Raw genomic sequence first — 13,956 nt, forward strand, 5'->3', positions numbered from 1 at the left:
GGAGGAGGGGCATAGAGGGAGGAGCCAGTTCACACCCAATGAAAAGTCTTTAGAGTGCCCATGTCTCCTGCGTATCCATGGTATTGATGTCGTCCCCAGCATCATCTAGGACATATGAGAAATTGAGATAACATTTCTGGACAGATAATAAGAAGGGAGGTTGACATGGTTAAATTGAGTTTCACCAGTCGCTGCCACCTTCCTCAGAAGATGGAAAAGTACTGTTATTGTGGGTGAAAGGAATCAGGTCTTTGAAATTAATCCTGAGAAATTTTCAATGGATCAATATAATGAATTTTGGTTATGTCTTACAATTCAGATTTATTCAGAAGAAAATAAATACACCAACCCACTGGATATATGCTCATAAAAAGCCCAGTAGGTTACACAACAAATCATAACACGTGGATTTGTTATTTTAAAATTACATTTGTGAACTTATTATTCAAGCAATTAAAATGCTGAATGCAAAAGAACAGAAGACCACCCAACACTTCATGTACAGTTATAGTATATGTAATACAAGTCATGTTATAGTCTAGTGAATAATGGAGATTTAGCTTTGAACTGCTGGAAAATAACATGTTTCCAGCATTATTAATGTGTACCACGTGCTCTCCTGTATGATGGTCTAACAGTACTTTCTCAGTGTTTTTCCAGCATTGATACTTTTGATTGGATCCTATACTTAGGAACAAGAGCGAGTTGTGTATCCTTAGTTTTTCTCCTGTCTGTTGCCATAAAGAACAGCTTTAGGTTTAAATTCCAACCTTTCCTTCAAACTGATGACTTGGGTAGGGTCACAACCTGCTGCCTCTTGTAAAACTCTTTCTTCTCTCTTTTCTAGAATGCTCTGCTCTTCCACAGTCTGTTGTGGGGTTCCACGGATTAACTTCTCCAGGTGGTATCCCACAGCGCCCACCACAACCGCCACGGGAAGGGTGATATATGGAGCATAGGTCCTTGCGGCAGCCCACAGTATAGGCAACATTTCACTTCAGATAGATGTAATTCTAGACTGATGCAGGGGTACAAATTCAGGTCACAGCCTATAATGCAGATAAAGATAACCGATTACTTGCATATTAAACTGTTTACTATTTTATTAAACATACAAGGTATACACTTTATTTTAACAAATGCTCAGTAAAATGATCATAGCACCTTACTCCCTCAGATTTGCATATATTCGCACAAATGGGAGCTGCTATAGTGCTTGCCATGCCAAGGCAAAAGGTAATGTTATGCTTATCAAACACTCAGTTTTCATATCATTACAAGTAGCATAATTCTACGACACTGCTAACCAACAGCTTTTGTGTTGACCATAGAAGGGAGTTCTACTGTTTTATGTAGTGGTTTACATCATACATACATACTGAAATTGAAATAAAAACAGCATTGCAATATTTATAGTAGATTGTGTACTGTTTAGCAAGCACAAGCAGTAGAGAGAAATTGCCTTTATGTACAGACTATGGAAGTGTAAGTCCTGAAAAACATGGGGCCTAATTCTGAGTTGATCGCAGCAGCAAATTTGTGAGCAGTTGGGCAAAACCATGTGCACTGCAGGGGGGGGATATAACATGTGCAGAGAGAATTAGATTTGGGTGGGGTGTATTCAAACTGAAATCTAAATTGCAGTGTAAAAATAAAGCAGCCAGTATTTACCCTGCACAGAAACAATATAACCCACCCAAATCTAACTCTCTCTGCACATGTTATATCTGACCCCCCCTGCAGTGCACATGGTTTTGCCCATTAGCTAACAAATTTGCTGCTGTGATCAGGTCTGAATTACCCCCTAAACCAGGGGTGGGGAACCTCCGACCCGCAGGCCGTATAAGGCCCGCGAAGCCGTTTGCTTCGGCCCACCCGCTTCTGTCAGTGAGACACGCCGCCGCTCAGTCCGGCGGCAGCGTGTCTCAGCTTTCAGGACAGGGAGGAGAGCGCGGCTATGTCGGGTGGCGGCGGCGTGTAGGACTTCAAACCAGCCGCCGGTTCATGAGCCAATCAGAGCTCGCGGACCGGCAGCCAATCAGGAGCTGCGGCTGCTGGTCCGCGAGCTCTGATTGGCTCTCGAACCGGCGGCTGGTTTGAAGTCCTACATGCCGCCGCCCGACATAGCCGCGCTCTCCACCCCGTCATGACACGAGAAACGCCGCCGAATGGAGCAGCAAGCAGCAGCAGGGGTAAGCAGCACGGTGGGGGGGTGGGGGGGGGCATGGCATCTGTATACCTGGCACTGTGGGGGCATCTGTATACCTGGCACTGTGGGGGGCATCTGTATACTTGGCACTGTGGGGTCATCTGTATACCTGGCACTGTGGGGGGCATCTGTATACCTGGCACTGTGGGGGGGGCATTTGTATACCTGGCACGGTGAGGGGCATTTGTATACCTGGCACTGTGGGGGCAATTGTGGATCTGGCACTGCACTATTGGGGGCATATGTGTATCATGTCCCATTTTAACTGGCCACACCCATTTTTTGGGCGCGTGCGCACCTCCTGTGCGCACACACAGTACCTCTAAGGGGCAGACCTACTGGGGGGCAGGGTAATTTTTTAAGTTGAGAATTTTTGTATGGCCCCCAAAGGATTTTATAAATATCCAAATGGCCCTCGGTAGAAAAAAGGTTCCCCACCCCTGCCCTAAACCATCACTTGTATTTTGCAAAAATAAGCAAGGTTCACAGTACCATAATATCTAGAAATGCTTCCCATCATACAAGGCTACAATAGGACTATCTGCTTCTGCTTTAATCTGCCCCAGGAAGTTGTTAATTTTCCTTTAAGGCTTTGATTCAAGGTGCTATAGAGGCAATTAAATTTACATGTCAGTTTTTAATCCTTAGCACATGGACCCCTAATTAGTGTACTGCTTAGTCCATGTTTCAGGAAAGGTACCTCGCTCAATTACCGCTTGGCACAGGTTGCTACTGTATTCCCAATCGTAGTGCATGTAGATGGTAAAGAATAAAAATGTTATAAAAAAGAAATTGTGAAAAACTCATGTTGATAATATGTTGTGTCAGTCATTGCCATGTTGACCAACTTAATGACTGTCGTCCAAAAGACCGGATACTGATAAATTTATAAAACACATGCACCGCATCCATGTTAAGTATATAAACAAAGTTGTAACCATAGAACCATATTAACCCTTTTTGTTGTGGAGCATGTGTGGGGCTTGTCATCCGCATACACCATAAAACTGCAAACGATGGGCCTCCCCCACCATAAGTTCTTCCAACCAACACTATTCACTGACAGGGAGTCCCAAGGATCTTTAAACGTTAATATATTACCAGACATGGGTCAGTGACTCTAATGGTACATCGCACCTGAACTGCCAAAGTGATTACCATGCGATAGATCGCATGGTAATCACGTGATAGGCACATCACCGCCGAGTGGAATCGGCCTCTGGTTGCTCCCGGCGGGTGCCTAATGCACACTGCAGTGCGATATATTGCATGTGTTAAACAAAAACACATGCAATCTCAGTGCGATGCAAGAAATATTATGTGCAGCACATACTATCATGAGACACGACATTCAAGCGGCGTGCCCGCGCATCGCGTCTCATGGTACCTTAAATGTGCATATAATCCTTCAATTTCTCTCACAGATGCCGTCGAAATCGAAGGATAGCACCTAATATCTCACAAGTGTATGGGCACCATTAAGGTGCCCATACACCTAAAGATTTATCTTCCAATCTGGTAAACTGTCATTTGCTCCCATCCATTACCAGATTTTCGTTCCAACCAGCCAGTTTGGAAGATAAATCTTTATGTGTATGGGCACAATAAGATGAGAAGGGGGAAGATTCAATTAGACAGGAGGTTTACCCCGCAAATAACGAAATGTGCTGTCTGTTGCCGTTAGCTACAGGAGCCCTGCACACTAAAACTGGGTAGCCACTGGAGTGATGTCAGACCGATATGCAGTTTCAAAAGGACATATCGCCAACATCACTTGGTGCGGTATGCATGATTGCGTCGCTAGCAATCAGTTACTGATCCTCCTAGCTGCACATTAAACCTAGCGATATTGCTACCAATTTTATGCCTATCATGCAGTGTGTACAGCGAACCGGACGTCTAACGATATGTCGGACCAATTTGACGTTACCTTCCTGCGACTGCCTTAAACGGAGTGGAGAATGCATTAACCCATGGTTTACCACACAGGGAACATGCCGATTAATTGTGTAGCTCCTGGCGTAAACCCCTTGCCTAACTGAATTCCCCCTAAAATCTGCTGAGCAAGAGAATTCCATGAGTCGTAAATGTGACCTTGAAAAACAGGTAATAAAATAACAGAGCAGCTCCTCATGCAGTACAATAAAGTGGACATTATTAATATGACAATTATGAAAATGTGAGACGGTCTGCACTATAAACTTTTATATTGTACTACATAAGACCAAACTTGATAGTAATGTATAGCAAATTTTCCAAACCATGTAAATAACCATATAATGTTACTTTTACCTGTTCAGTCAACAACATAATACTACTAATAATAATACATTTTACAATCGTAGCAGCCCACTTACCTAAATGTACTGTAGGACACACGCAGATCACACTGCTACTGTGTGTCTGCTACTTCCTGAATGCAAAAGCTGTTCCTATTGGCTGAACACTGAACTATGTCTGACTGGCTGAGCTCTGTTCCTCATTGGCTAATGTGGCTGTCAGTCATAGCACAGTCATCCACAACATGGGCTCTTTAACCTCTTCGCTGCTGAGGATTTTCTCACCCTTGTATTCAGGACATTTTTGCACATTTGCACTCTTTACATTCCAGCATCAATATCACTGATTCTTATATGCAGTACTAACACAAATAATACCTTATTTTTTTCAGGACACTTTATATTTTCAGAAAATACCAGTAGTCTTTCTACTCATTCTAACACGTCAAAAATAATTTAACCCAAATGGCCAAAAACAGAGGTTTTTTTAATTGATAATTCAAGAAAAGGAACCAAAAAACAAAGTTTTTTTCCCGTCTCCACAAATAAATGTTGCAGTTCTTTTTTCAACAGTAATCCACCTTTACCAAATAGTAAAAACCAGGATTCTATGTGTAGGGTTTGACAAAAAAAATCTTCACTTGAAATTAAAATTAATTTTACAGTAGTTCTAATTTTTCAGTCTGTGTAGAGAGCGTTGATCCAGTATGTGTGTACAGGTTGAGTATCCCATATCCAAATATTCCGAAATACGGAATATTCCGAAATACGGACTTTTTTGACTGAGACTGAGATAGTGAAACCTTTTTTTTTTTTTTTGATGGCTCAATGTACACAAACTTTGTTTAATACACAATGTTATTAAAAATATTGTATTAAATGACCTTCAGGCTGTGTGTATAAGGTATATATGAAACATAAATGAATTGTGTGAATGTACACACACTTTGTTTAATGCACAAAGTTATAAAAAATATTGGCTAAAATTACCTTCAGGCTGTGTGTATAAGGTGTATATGAAACATAAATGCATTCTGTGCTTAGATTTAGGTCCCATCACCATGATATCTCATTATGGTAGGCAATTATTCCAAAATACGGAAAAATCCCATATCCAAAATACCTCTGGTCCCAAGCATTTTGGATAAGGGAGACTCAACCTGTACTACTTTATGATGTATACAGAAAATAGTAAGACACCAACGGAAAGAAGTCTTGTAGACACAGCAGCTGTATAGACTAAGGGGGACATTTACTAAGCAGTGATAGGAGCGGAGAAGTGAGTCAGTGGAGAAGTTTCCCCAACAACCAATCAGCAGCTCTCTATGATTTTATAGTATGCAAATTATAGATGTTACTTCAGTGCTGATTGGTTGCCATGGGCACTTCTCCACTGGCCCACTTCTCACTGTGCAACTGACAATCCGTTTCTCTTATATAATATGCAGACTCTGGTCTGTCTCATTGTGCGGCCTACCTCCAGGGACTGACAGCATGGGCTTATAGCAGTCTCCTGTGCAAGCAGGGTGTAACCATTGGTAAATGCTTATCCAACTGACTGTCGTCTAATTACATTTTATTGCAATAACATTCTTTGCATGCCATCTGCTTTATTGCATTTAAAACTTCCCCTTGTAACTTAATGCCAGCTGAGCTACAGCCTAGGTGACAGATTTTACGAAGGTGCCCTCTCTCCTGAACTGAAGTCAGGCTGTTTGTAAAAGCTTCAGCTTTTCTCTGGCTTCTGTCAGTTCTTTAATGCAGACCTCTTATATCTATGCACCTAATTAAGATGCTACTCACTGTTGTTTTTTTTTTATTGGGGTGGTGAGAGGAATGGAGGATCTCTGGCAAAAAGCCATAGGTTTCTGTCTAAGGAAGGGGGTGCTACAAAGCTTGTCCCCTTAACCATCAGCATCCAGTGCCACTTGGTCAATAGCTTGAATTTGGCTGCGCTACACTTAAATGCTACATCAAATACTTCAGAATTCTGCCAGTATCAGTATAGTCACATCTTGATGCGTTATCGCAATCTACTTCTATGTTGAATTAAATGGCATTTTAAGATGTTAAATATGGTGTGTAACTTGTATTACTTTGCATAACTGCCGCTAATTGCTTGAGGCTAGTATAAGAGTATAGCCAGGGTCGGTCTGTCCCACAGGGGTAACCCCCAATGGGCCCCACTGCGTGAGGACCGATCCCATCCTCTAGGGATCAAGTTCCAGACTGTGCACTTGAATGATACACTATACATATGTTACATTATACTGCACAGTACTAAGATGCATTTTCTGCAGTGCATTAATGTGGTAAATTATCATACATGGAATATAACTATAAAGGGGCCTAGACCATACACTCCCTAATTGTTCGCTAAGCCTCCGTGTTGGCTGGCCACACCCCAAAGCATAAGACCCTACCATTGCATTCCCCCAGAAAGCCCTTTATGCCCCAGTCCGACACTGAGTACAGCTTTAACATGGGTAGATGTTTCTTGTCAAAGAAAACTGAGGACTGCAGATAGTTTAAAACGGACTGTGTGGGTGCTCATGCAGTTACCAGGGCCGGTGCTAGGGTGTTCGGCGCCCTCCTGCAAACTATAAATTTGCGCCCTCCCATATTCCTTTGGCGCGCGCCGGGAAAAGGGGGTGTGGTCTCACAAGTAAGGGGCATGGCCACACAATAGTATCCCCATTTAAAATTACGCCACAATGTAGCACAATCTTATTCATCTTATACGTAATGCCCCACCCGTAGTAGTAGCGTCCTTATATGTAATGCACCCCAGTAGTAGTAGCATCCTTATACATAATGCCCCCCCAGTAGTAGCATCCTTATTCATAATGCCCCCCAGTAGTAGTAGTATTCTTATACATAATGCCCCCCAGTAGTAGTAGCATCCCTATATATCATGCACCCTCAGTAGTAGTAGCGTCCTTATACGTAGTGCACCCCCAGTCGTAGACGCGTCCTTATACGTAATGCCCCCCCAGTAGTAGTAGCGTCCTTATACGTAGTGCACCCCCCAGTAGCAGAGCTGTCTTAACAGCAGTGTAGGCCCCTGGGCACAGCAATGCACTGGGGCCCCTACCCACCCATCAGCAGTAGGGGTGGGGGGTGCTATCAGTGGCAGCTTTGATGTCCCGCGGGGGGTAGGGGGGTTCTATCTTTCGCTCAGCATGTAGGACCTGGAGAAATAATTTCTAATTACTCCTTTACTGCACAAATGGGGCGGGAAGGAGAACACTAAACTGTAGAAGGGGACATTGTGCTGAATGAAGGGGCCCCGGTACATGACTTCCAGGGTGGTAGGGGGTGTTTAATACGCAGGGGAGGTGTGGATAGTGGAGTGGGCTTAATATTCATAATTTTCCAGGGGTCAGGGCAGCTTGTTTTACTACAGATATCTCCAGTTCCTGGAAATAGATTTCTTAGCTTTAATGGGATAAAACACTAGAGAGTCCCACCTTTCAGGAGGTACTGGGGACACCTTTCAGGAGGTACTGGGGACACCTTTCAGGAGATACTGGGGACTTGGGGATCAGAGTTCAGGAGCCAGAGCAATCCACCAACAAAAATATAAAACTGCATATTAAGCGTGTGGAGCTGGAGCAGGGACCAGCTGCTTGAAGGCTAATATCTCTGGTTCTGGGCATAGTAGAGACAAGCTGCCAGTGTCCACTGAAAGGGGAGAGTCCCAGCTTTTGGAGTATACCCTCAGAAAAACTGTAAAGTGCCCTACACATTTGCCGATCCGCCGCCGAGCTGCCTGAAGTTTCTTCACTCCCCCCGTCAACCGGCTCCGTAGCAGTGCAGGCAAATATGGACGAGATCGCAGCTGACGGGGCAGCAGCGATGAACGAGCGTGGGGCCGCGTATCGTTCATCGGTGGTGCCTCCACACTCAAAGATATGAACGGTATCTCATTCATTAATGAACGAGATCGTTCATATCTTTGAGTGATGTCGGCCAGTGTGTAGGGCCTATACGTCAGACAGAACCCGCGATATCTGGCTGGGAAGAACAATTAACAGGCTTGGATGGGGACCACTGTTTTGAAGTCGGATATCTCTGGTTCCCCAATGCCGATTTTCAAAAACATGGTACCCCTGGAAAGTGGGGACCCTCGGCTATCAGCCTAGGGCCCTTTTACTCCTGGGGCCCTTGGGCAAGAGCCCATTTAGCCCATACGAAAAGACGGCCCTGCCCAGTAGTAGAAGCGTCCTTATATGTAATTCCCCCTAGTAGTAGTAGCGTCCTTATACGTAATGCGCCCCCAGTAGTAGTACCGTCCTTATACATAATGCCCCCCCAGTAGTAGTAGCTTCCTTATACGTATTGCCCCCCCAGTAGTAGTAGCTTCCTTATACGTATTGCCCCCCAGTAGTAGCATCCTTATACGTAATGCCCCCCCCAGTAGTAGTAGCATTGTTATACGTAATGCCCTCCCAGTAATAGTAGCGTCCTTATACATAATGCCCCCAAGTAGTAGTATCGTCCTTATACGTAATGTGCCCCCAGTAGTAGTACCATCCTTATACACAATGCCCCCCCCCAGTAATAGTAGCGTCCTTATATGTAATGCCCCCCCAGTAGTAGTAGCGTCGTTATACGTAATGCCCCCCCAGTACTAGTAGCATCGTTATATGTAATGCCCCCCACCAGTAACAGTAGCGTCCTTATACGTAATGCCCCCAGTAGTAGCGTCCTTATACGTAATGCCCCCCCCCAGTAATAGTAACGTCCTTATACGTAATGCCCCCCCCCAGTAATAGTAGCGTCCTTATACGTAATGCCACCCCTGTAGTAGTAGCGTCCTTACATGTAATGGCCCCCCAGTAGTAGCGTTGTTATACATAATGCCCCCCTGTAGTAGTAGCGTACTTACATGTAATGCCCCCCCCCATTAGTAGCATCCATAAAGCGCGCGCACACAGACATACCTCACACACACACATATATTTCTCTCTCACCCTCCACTTACCAAGTCTGGCTGGCCGTCACTGCAGTGCTTACTCTCCCACTGTTCAGCTGCCTGGTCCCGTGTAGCTCCGCCCCCTTGTGCCATTGTAGCTCCGCCCCCTTTTCAGGACCCACCCTGCACACAGCCGCTGTCACAGGTGATTGGGGGGGGGGAGTGGGCTTGTCATGCTGCCGGCGCCGCTGCCTGTCATACAGTGACAGGTACAGCAGCTGGCAGCAGCAGCAGGGGGGACAGGACAGCGCAGCAGTAGGGAAGGGATGCAGAGCAGGGGGAGCGCCTCTCTGTCCCAACGCCTCCCTGCACTGCATCCCTTCGCTGAGCGGGTAGTGCTGGGCCTGGCAGTTACCCTGCCATTTCATGCAAGTGATTTTATGGGGAGATCACATGCTGATACTCTCCCCAATTGTCAGATTTTAAAGTTTTCAGTTTGTAACCCATTTGAGTTTCTACTAAATTCTTATAGACTGCAATTTTATGTATCACTTAACTTTTTGGTCTTTGGAAGTAAACATGGATCATCCTTATAAAAGCCTCTATTAGTGTCGTGAAATACTGTACCTGAATCCTCTAAACCACAGATTCTCAAACTCGGTCCTCAGGACCCCACACAGTGCATGTTTTGCAGGTCTCCTCACAGAATCACAAGTGAAATAATTAGCTCCACCTGTGGACCTTTTAAAATGTGTCAGTGAGTAATTAATACACCTGTGCACCTGCTGGGTTACCTGCAAAACATGCACTGTGTGGGATCCTGAGGACCGAGTTTGAGAACCTGTGCACTAAACGATTTATGTTCCATAGGACCACATCTGTGTGCATCAATGATAGTGGTGTCTCATACCTAGGGCCCGATTTAGACCAAATCGCTGCTGTGCGTTTTCGCACAGTGGGCAATTATTAAACTACTGCGCATGCGTATGCACCACAATGCGCACGCTCATCGCCAAACAGTGACAGGATGGTGTGAAAATTCCGATCGCATGGCCGTTTGCAAGGTGATGGACAGGAAGAGGACGTTTGTGGGCGGTAACTGGCCGTTATCAGGGAGTTATCAGGGAGTGTCCGGAAAAACACATACGTTCCCAAGCGTTTTCAGGGTGGGTATGTGACACCAGCTCCAGCCCCCATCAGCCTGATTTCTTCGCACTGGAGGAGTAAGTATTGAGCTACGCACAGACTGCACACACTGCACAGAATGGGAAAAACATTAGATGGTGAGTGTGATGCAAACGGTTTTGCAGCTGTCCACTGACTGAGGGAAAGTTTCCCACAGCGTACACATGCATTTGCACACTTGCACTTTTCACTCCCCCTGGCCGGTGACTATCTGATCGCAGGACAGTGTAATTTGCAGCACAGTGATCAGGTCTGAATTAGACCCCTAGTTTGCAACTTTCGCACACCAGATGATCAGGATTACTTATATTGCTGTCACCATCCTTCTTTTGTTTTGATTGGAAAATTTTCAATAAAAATGTACTCAATGTATCATAACGAATTATTGTAATTAGCGCCAGCCAAATGTAAAAGATGCAATTTACTAATGTCAGCATACATTACATGTGAACAACAGATATACATATGCGGCTTCAGAAAGACACAGACATTACCATAGCAAATACAAAAAATCAAGAACAATTAACCCAAATATGATGTGACGTACAGTATAAAATATAGTATCAGTTGTGATATTGTAAATGTGAGACGCCATTACTAAAGGTACAAAGATAGTAGGATACTGACAACAGTAGGCCAGCCAATGTAAGGATCTGGGGATTTATAATACCAGGATTGAAGCAATCTACAATTTTTTTTTCAAATTAAAGGGCCCTATACGCTAGAACGATAATGCCCGATTTCATCCGATTTCGGCCATTCGGGCCAATATATTGGATGGAATCGGGCATTTCGGATGTGTTTTACATCCGATCCGATGCGCGTTCCTGTGAGCATCGGATCGGATCCCCTAGATCAGGGGTGGGGAACCTCCGGCCGTTTGGTCCGGCCCACCAGCTTGTGTCAGTGAGACGCGCTGCCGCTCAGTCCCGCGGCAGCGTGTCTCAGCTGTCAGAACAGGGAGGAGAGCGCAGCTATCGGGTGGGAGCGGCGGCGTGTAGTACTTCAAACCAGCCGCCGGTCCGTGAGCCAATCAGAGCTCGTGGACCGGCAGCCAATCAGGAGCCGTGGCTGCCGGTCCGCGAGCTCTGATTGGCTCTCGAACCGGCGGCTGGTTTCAAGTCCTACACGCCTCCGCCCAACATATCCGCGCTCTCCTCCGTGTCCCGCCGAAAGGAGCACGGTAAGCAGCACGGAGGGGAGAGGGGAGGGCATCTGTATACCTCGCACTGTGGGGGCATCTGTATACCTGGCACTGTGGGGACATCTGTATACCTGGCACTGTGAGGGGCATTTGTATACCTGGCACTGTGGGGGCATCTGTATACCTGGCACTGTGGGGGCATCTGTATACCTGGCACTGTGGGGGGCATCTGTATACCTGGCACTGTGGGGGCATCTGTATAACTGGCACTGTGGGGGCATCTGTATACCTGGCACTGTGGGGGCATCTGTATACCTGGCACTGCGGGGGACATCTGTATACCTGGCACTGTGAGGGGCATATGTATACCTGGCACTGTGGGGGCATCTGTATACCTGGCACTGTGAGGGGCATATGTATACCTGGCACTGTGAGGGGCATTTGTATACCTGGCACTGTGGGGGCATCTGTATACCTGGCACTGTGGGGGCATCTGTATACCTGGCACTGTGGGGGGCATCTGTATACCTGGCACTGTGGGGGGCATCTGTATACCTGGCACTGTGGGGGCATCTGTATACCTGGCACTGTGGGGGCATCTGTATACCTGGCACTGCGGGGGACATCTGTATACCTGGCACTGTGAGGGGCATATGTATACCTGGCACTGTGGGGGCATCTGTATACCTGGCACTGTGGGGACAGCTGTATACCTGGCACTGTGAGGGGCATTTGTATACCTGGCACTGTGGGGGCATTTGTGTACCTGGCACTGTGGGGGCAATTGTGGATCTGGCACCGCACTATTGGGGGCATATGTGTATCACGTCCCATTTTAACTGGCCACACCCATTTTTTTGGCGCGTGCGCGCCTCCGGCGCGCACACACAGTACCTCTAAGGGGCAGGGTAATTTTTTAAGTTGAGAATTTTTGTATGGCCCCCGAAGGATTTTATAAATATCCAAATGGCCCTCGGTAGAAAAAAGGTTCCCCACCCCTGCCCTAGATTGACTGTGCTGCACTCGTGATATGTCGGGCCGCAGGCATAGCTGGGATCGCACAAGATACATCGTAAGCAAAAGGACAGCATACGATGTATCTTATGCGATCCTGCCCCCCGGAAGGCTGCCGGGATGATTAACTGTGACATGAGGGTCCGATATGTTGCATTAGTGTATGGGGCCCTTTAGACTCGGCCTTACGTGATAGGTACATGTATTTTTCATGCAACACGGGCCCTCATTCCGAGTTGATCGCTTCGCTGGCTGCTTTTAGCAGCATTGCACACGCTAGGCCGCCGCCCTCTGGGAGTGTATCTTAGCTTAGCAGAATAGCGAACAAAAGAGTAGCAGAACTGCTACTAAATATTTTCTTGCAGTTTCTGAGTAGCTCCAGACCTACTCCTAGATTGCGATCAGCTCGGTCCGTTTATTTCCTGGTTTGACGTCACAAACACGCCCTGCGTTCGTCCAGCCACTCCCCCATTTCTCCAGACACTCCCGCATTTTTCCCTGACACGTCTGCATTTTTTAGCACACTCCCGGAAAACGCTCAGTTACCACCCAGAAACGCCCCTTTCCTGTCAATCACTCACCAATCAGCAGTGTGACTGAAAAGCGCCACACGAACACCAGCAAATCTACTAAGTTTTGTGTTAAATAACTAAGCGCATGCACGCTGCGTACCATGCGCATGTGCATTTAGCAACAAGTCGCAGCATAGCGAAAATCGGCAATGAGCGAATAACTGGGAATGACCACCACTGAGCGGTTAACAAGGGATTTTCATACCATAAAGTCAGATCCTACAGGTGCCATCCAGGATATAGCTATGACCACCTTTATACTACCCAATAAGATTGACAACATACTGGTTAGTATATTTGTCAATAACATCAGGAGGCAATATCACGAGAATATACACCATGACGTTAATAAGGAGAAAGGAACTCCTATACTAGCCATAGCCTAAATGACACTATTCCAAAAAGCACACACCAAATAACATTCTCACAATAAATGTCAAAAAGTACACTAGGTGATATAGCATTTAGGACACATATCAGTAGCTCTCCCAGAAAATGTCATAAGTCTAATGGGTGTGGGATATGTCCTATGCAGGATGAAAAACTATATCTGCTGGAACCTAATGGGTGCAGTGGAACTCAGAGGAGATTCTAGAGCAAGATTTCATGAGTTATCACCCATGGAGCCTATATCA

General features: G+C 45.9%; 1 protein-coding gene across 1 annotated transcript; it reads right to left on the reverse strand.

The window, feature by feature from the left end:
- Positions 1–295: 295 nt before the first annotated feature.
- SMIM12 (small integral membrane protein 12) lies at positions 296–4,660 on the reverse strand. Its single transcript, XM_063957175.1, has 2 exons — positions 4,567–4,660; positions 296–1,049 (listed from the first exon to the last, which is right to left on the reverse strand). The coding sequence occupies exon 2, from the start codon at positions 989–991 to the stop codon at positions 716–718; it is 276 nt and encodes a 91-aa protein (XP_063813245.1). The 5' UTR covers positions 992–1,049; positions 4,567–4,660; the 3' UTR covers positions 296–715.
- Positions 4,661–13,956: the final 9,296 nt, after the last annotated feature.

Source organism: Pseudophryne corroboree, chromosome 2 (genome assembly GCF_028390025.1).
Source record: "Pseudophryne corroboree isolate aPseCor3 chromosome 2, aPseCor3.hap2, whole genome shotgun sequence".
Lineage (NCBI taxonomy): Eukaryota > Metazoa > Chordata > Amphibia > Anura > Myobatrachidae > Pseudophryne > Pseudophryne corroboree.

Bases quoted from the DNA above. Each gene is read 5' to 3' on its own strand.
- SMIM12 (XM_063957175.1), bottom strand. From the start codon at position 991: ATGTTGCCTATACTGTGGGCTGCCGCAAGGACCTATGCTCCATATATC.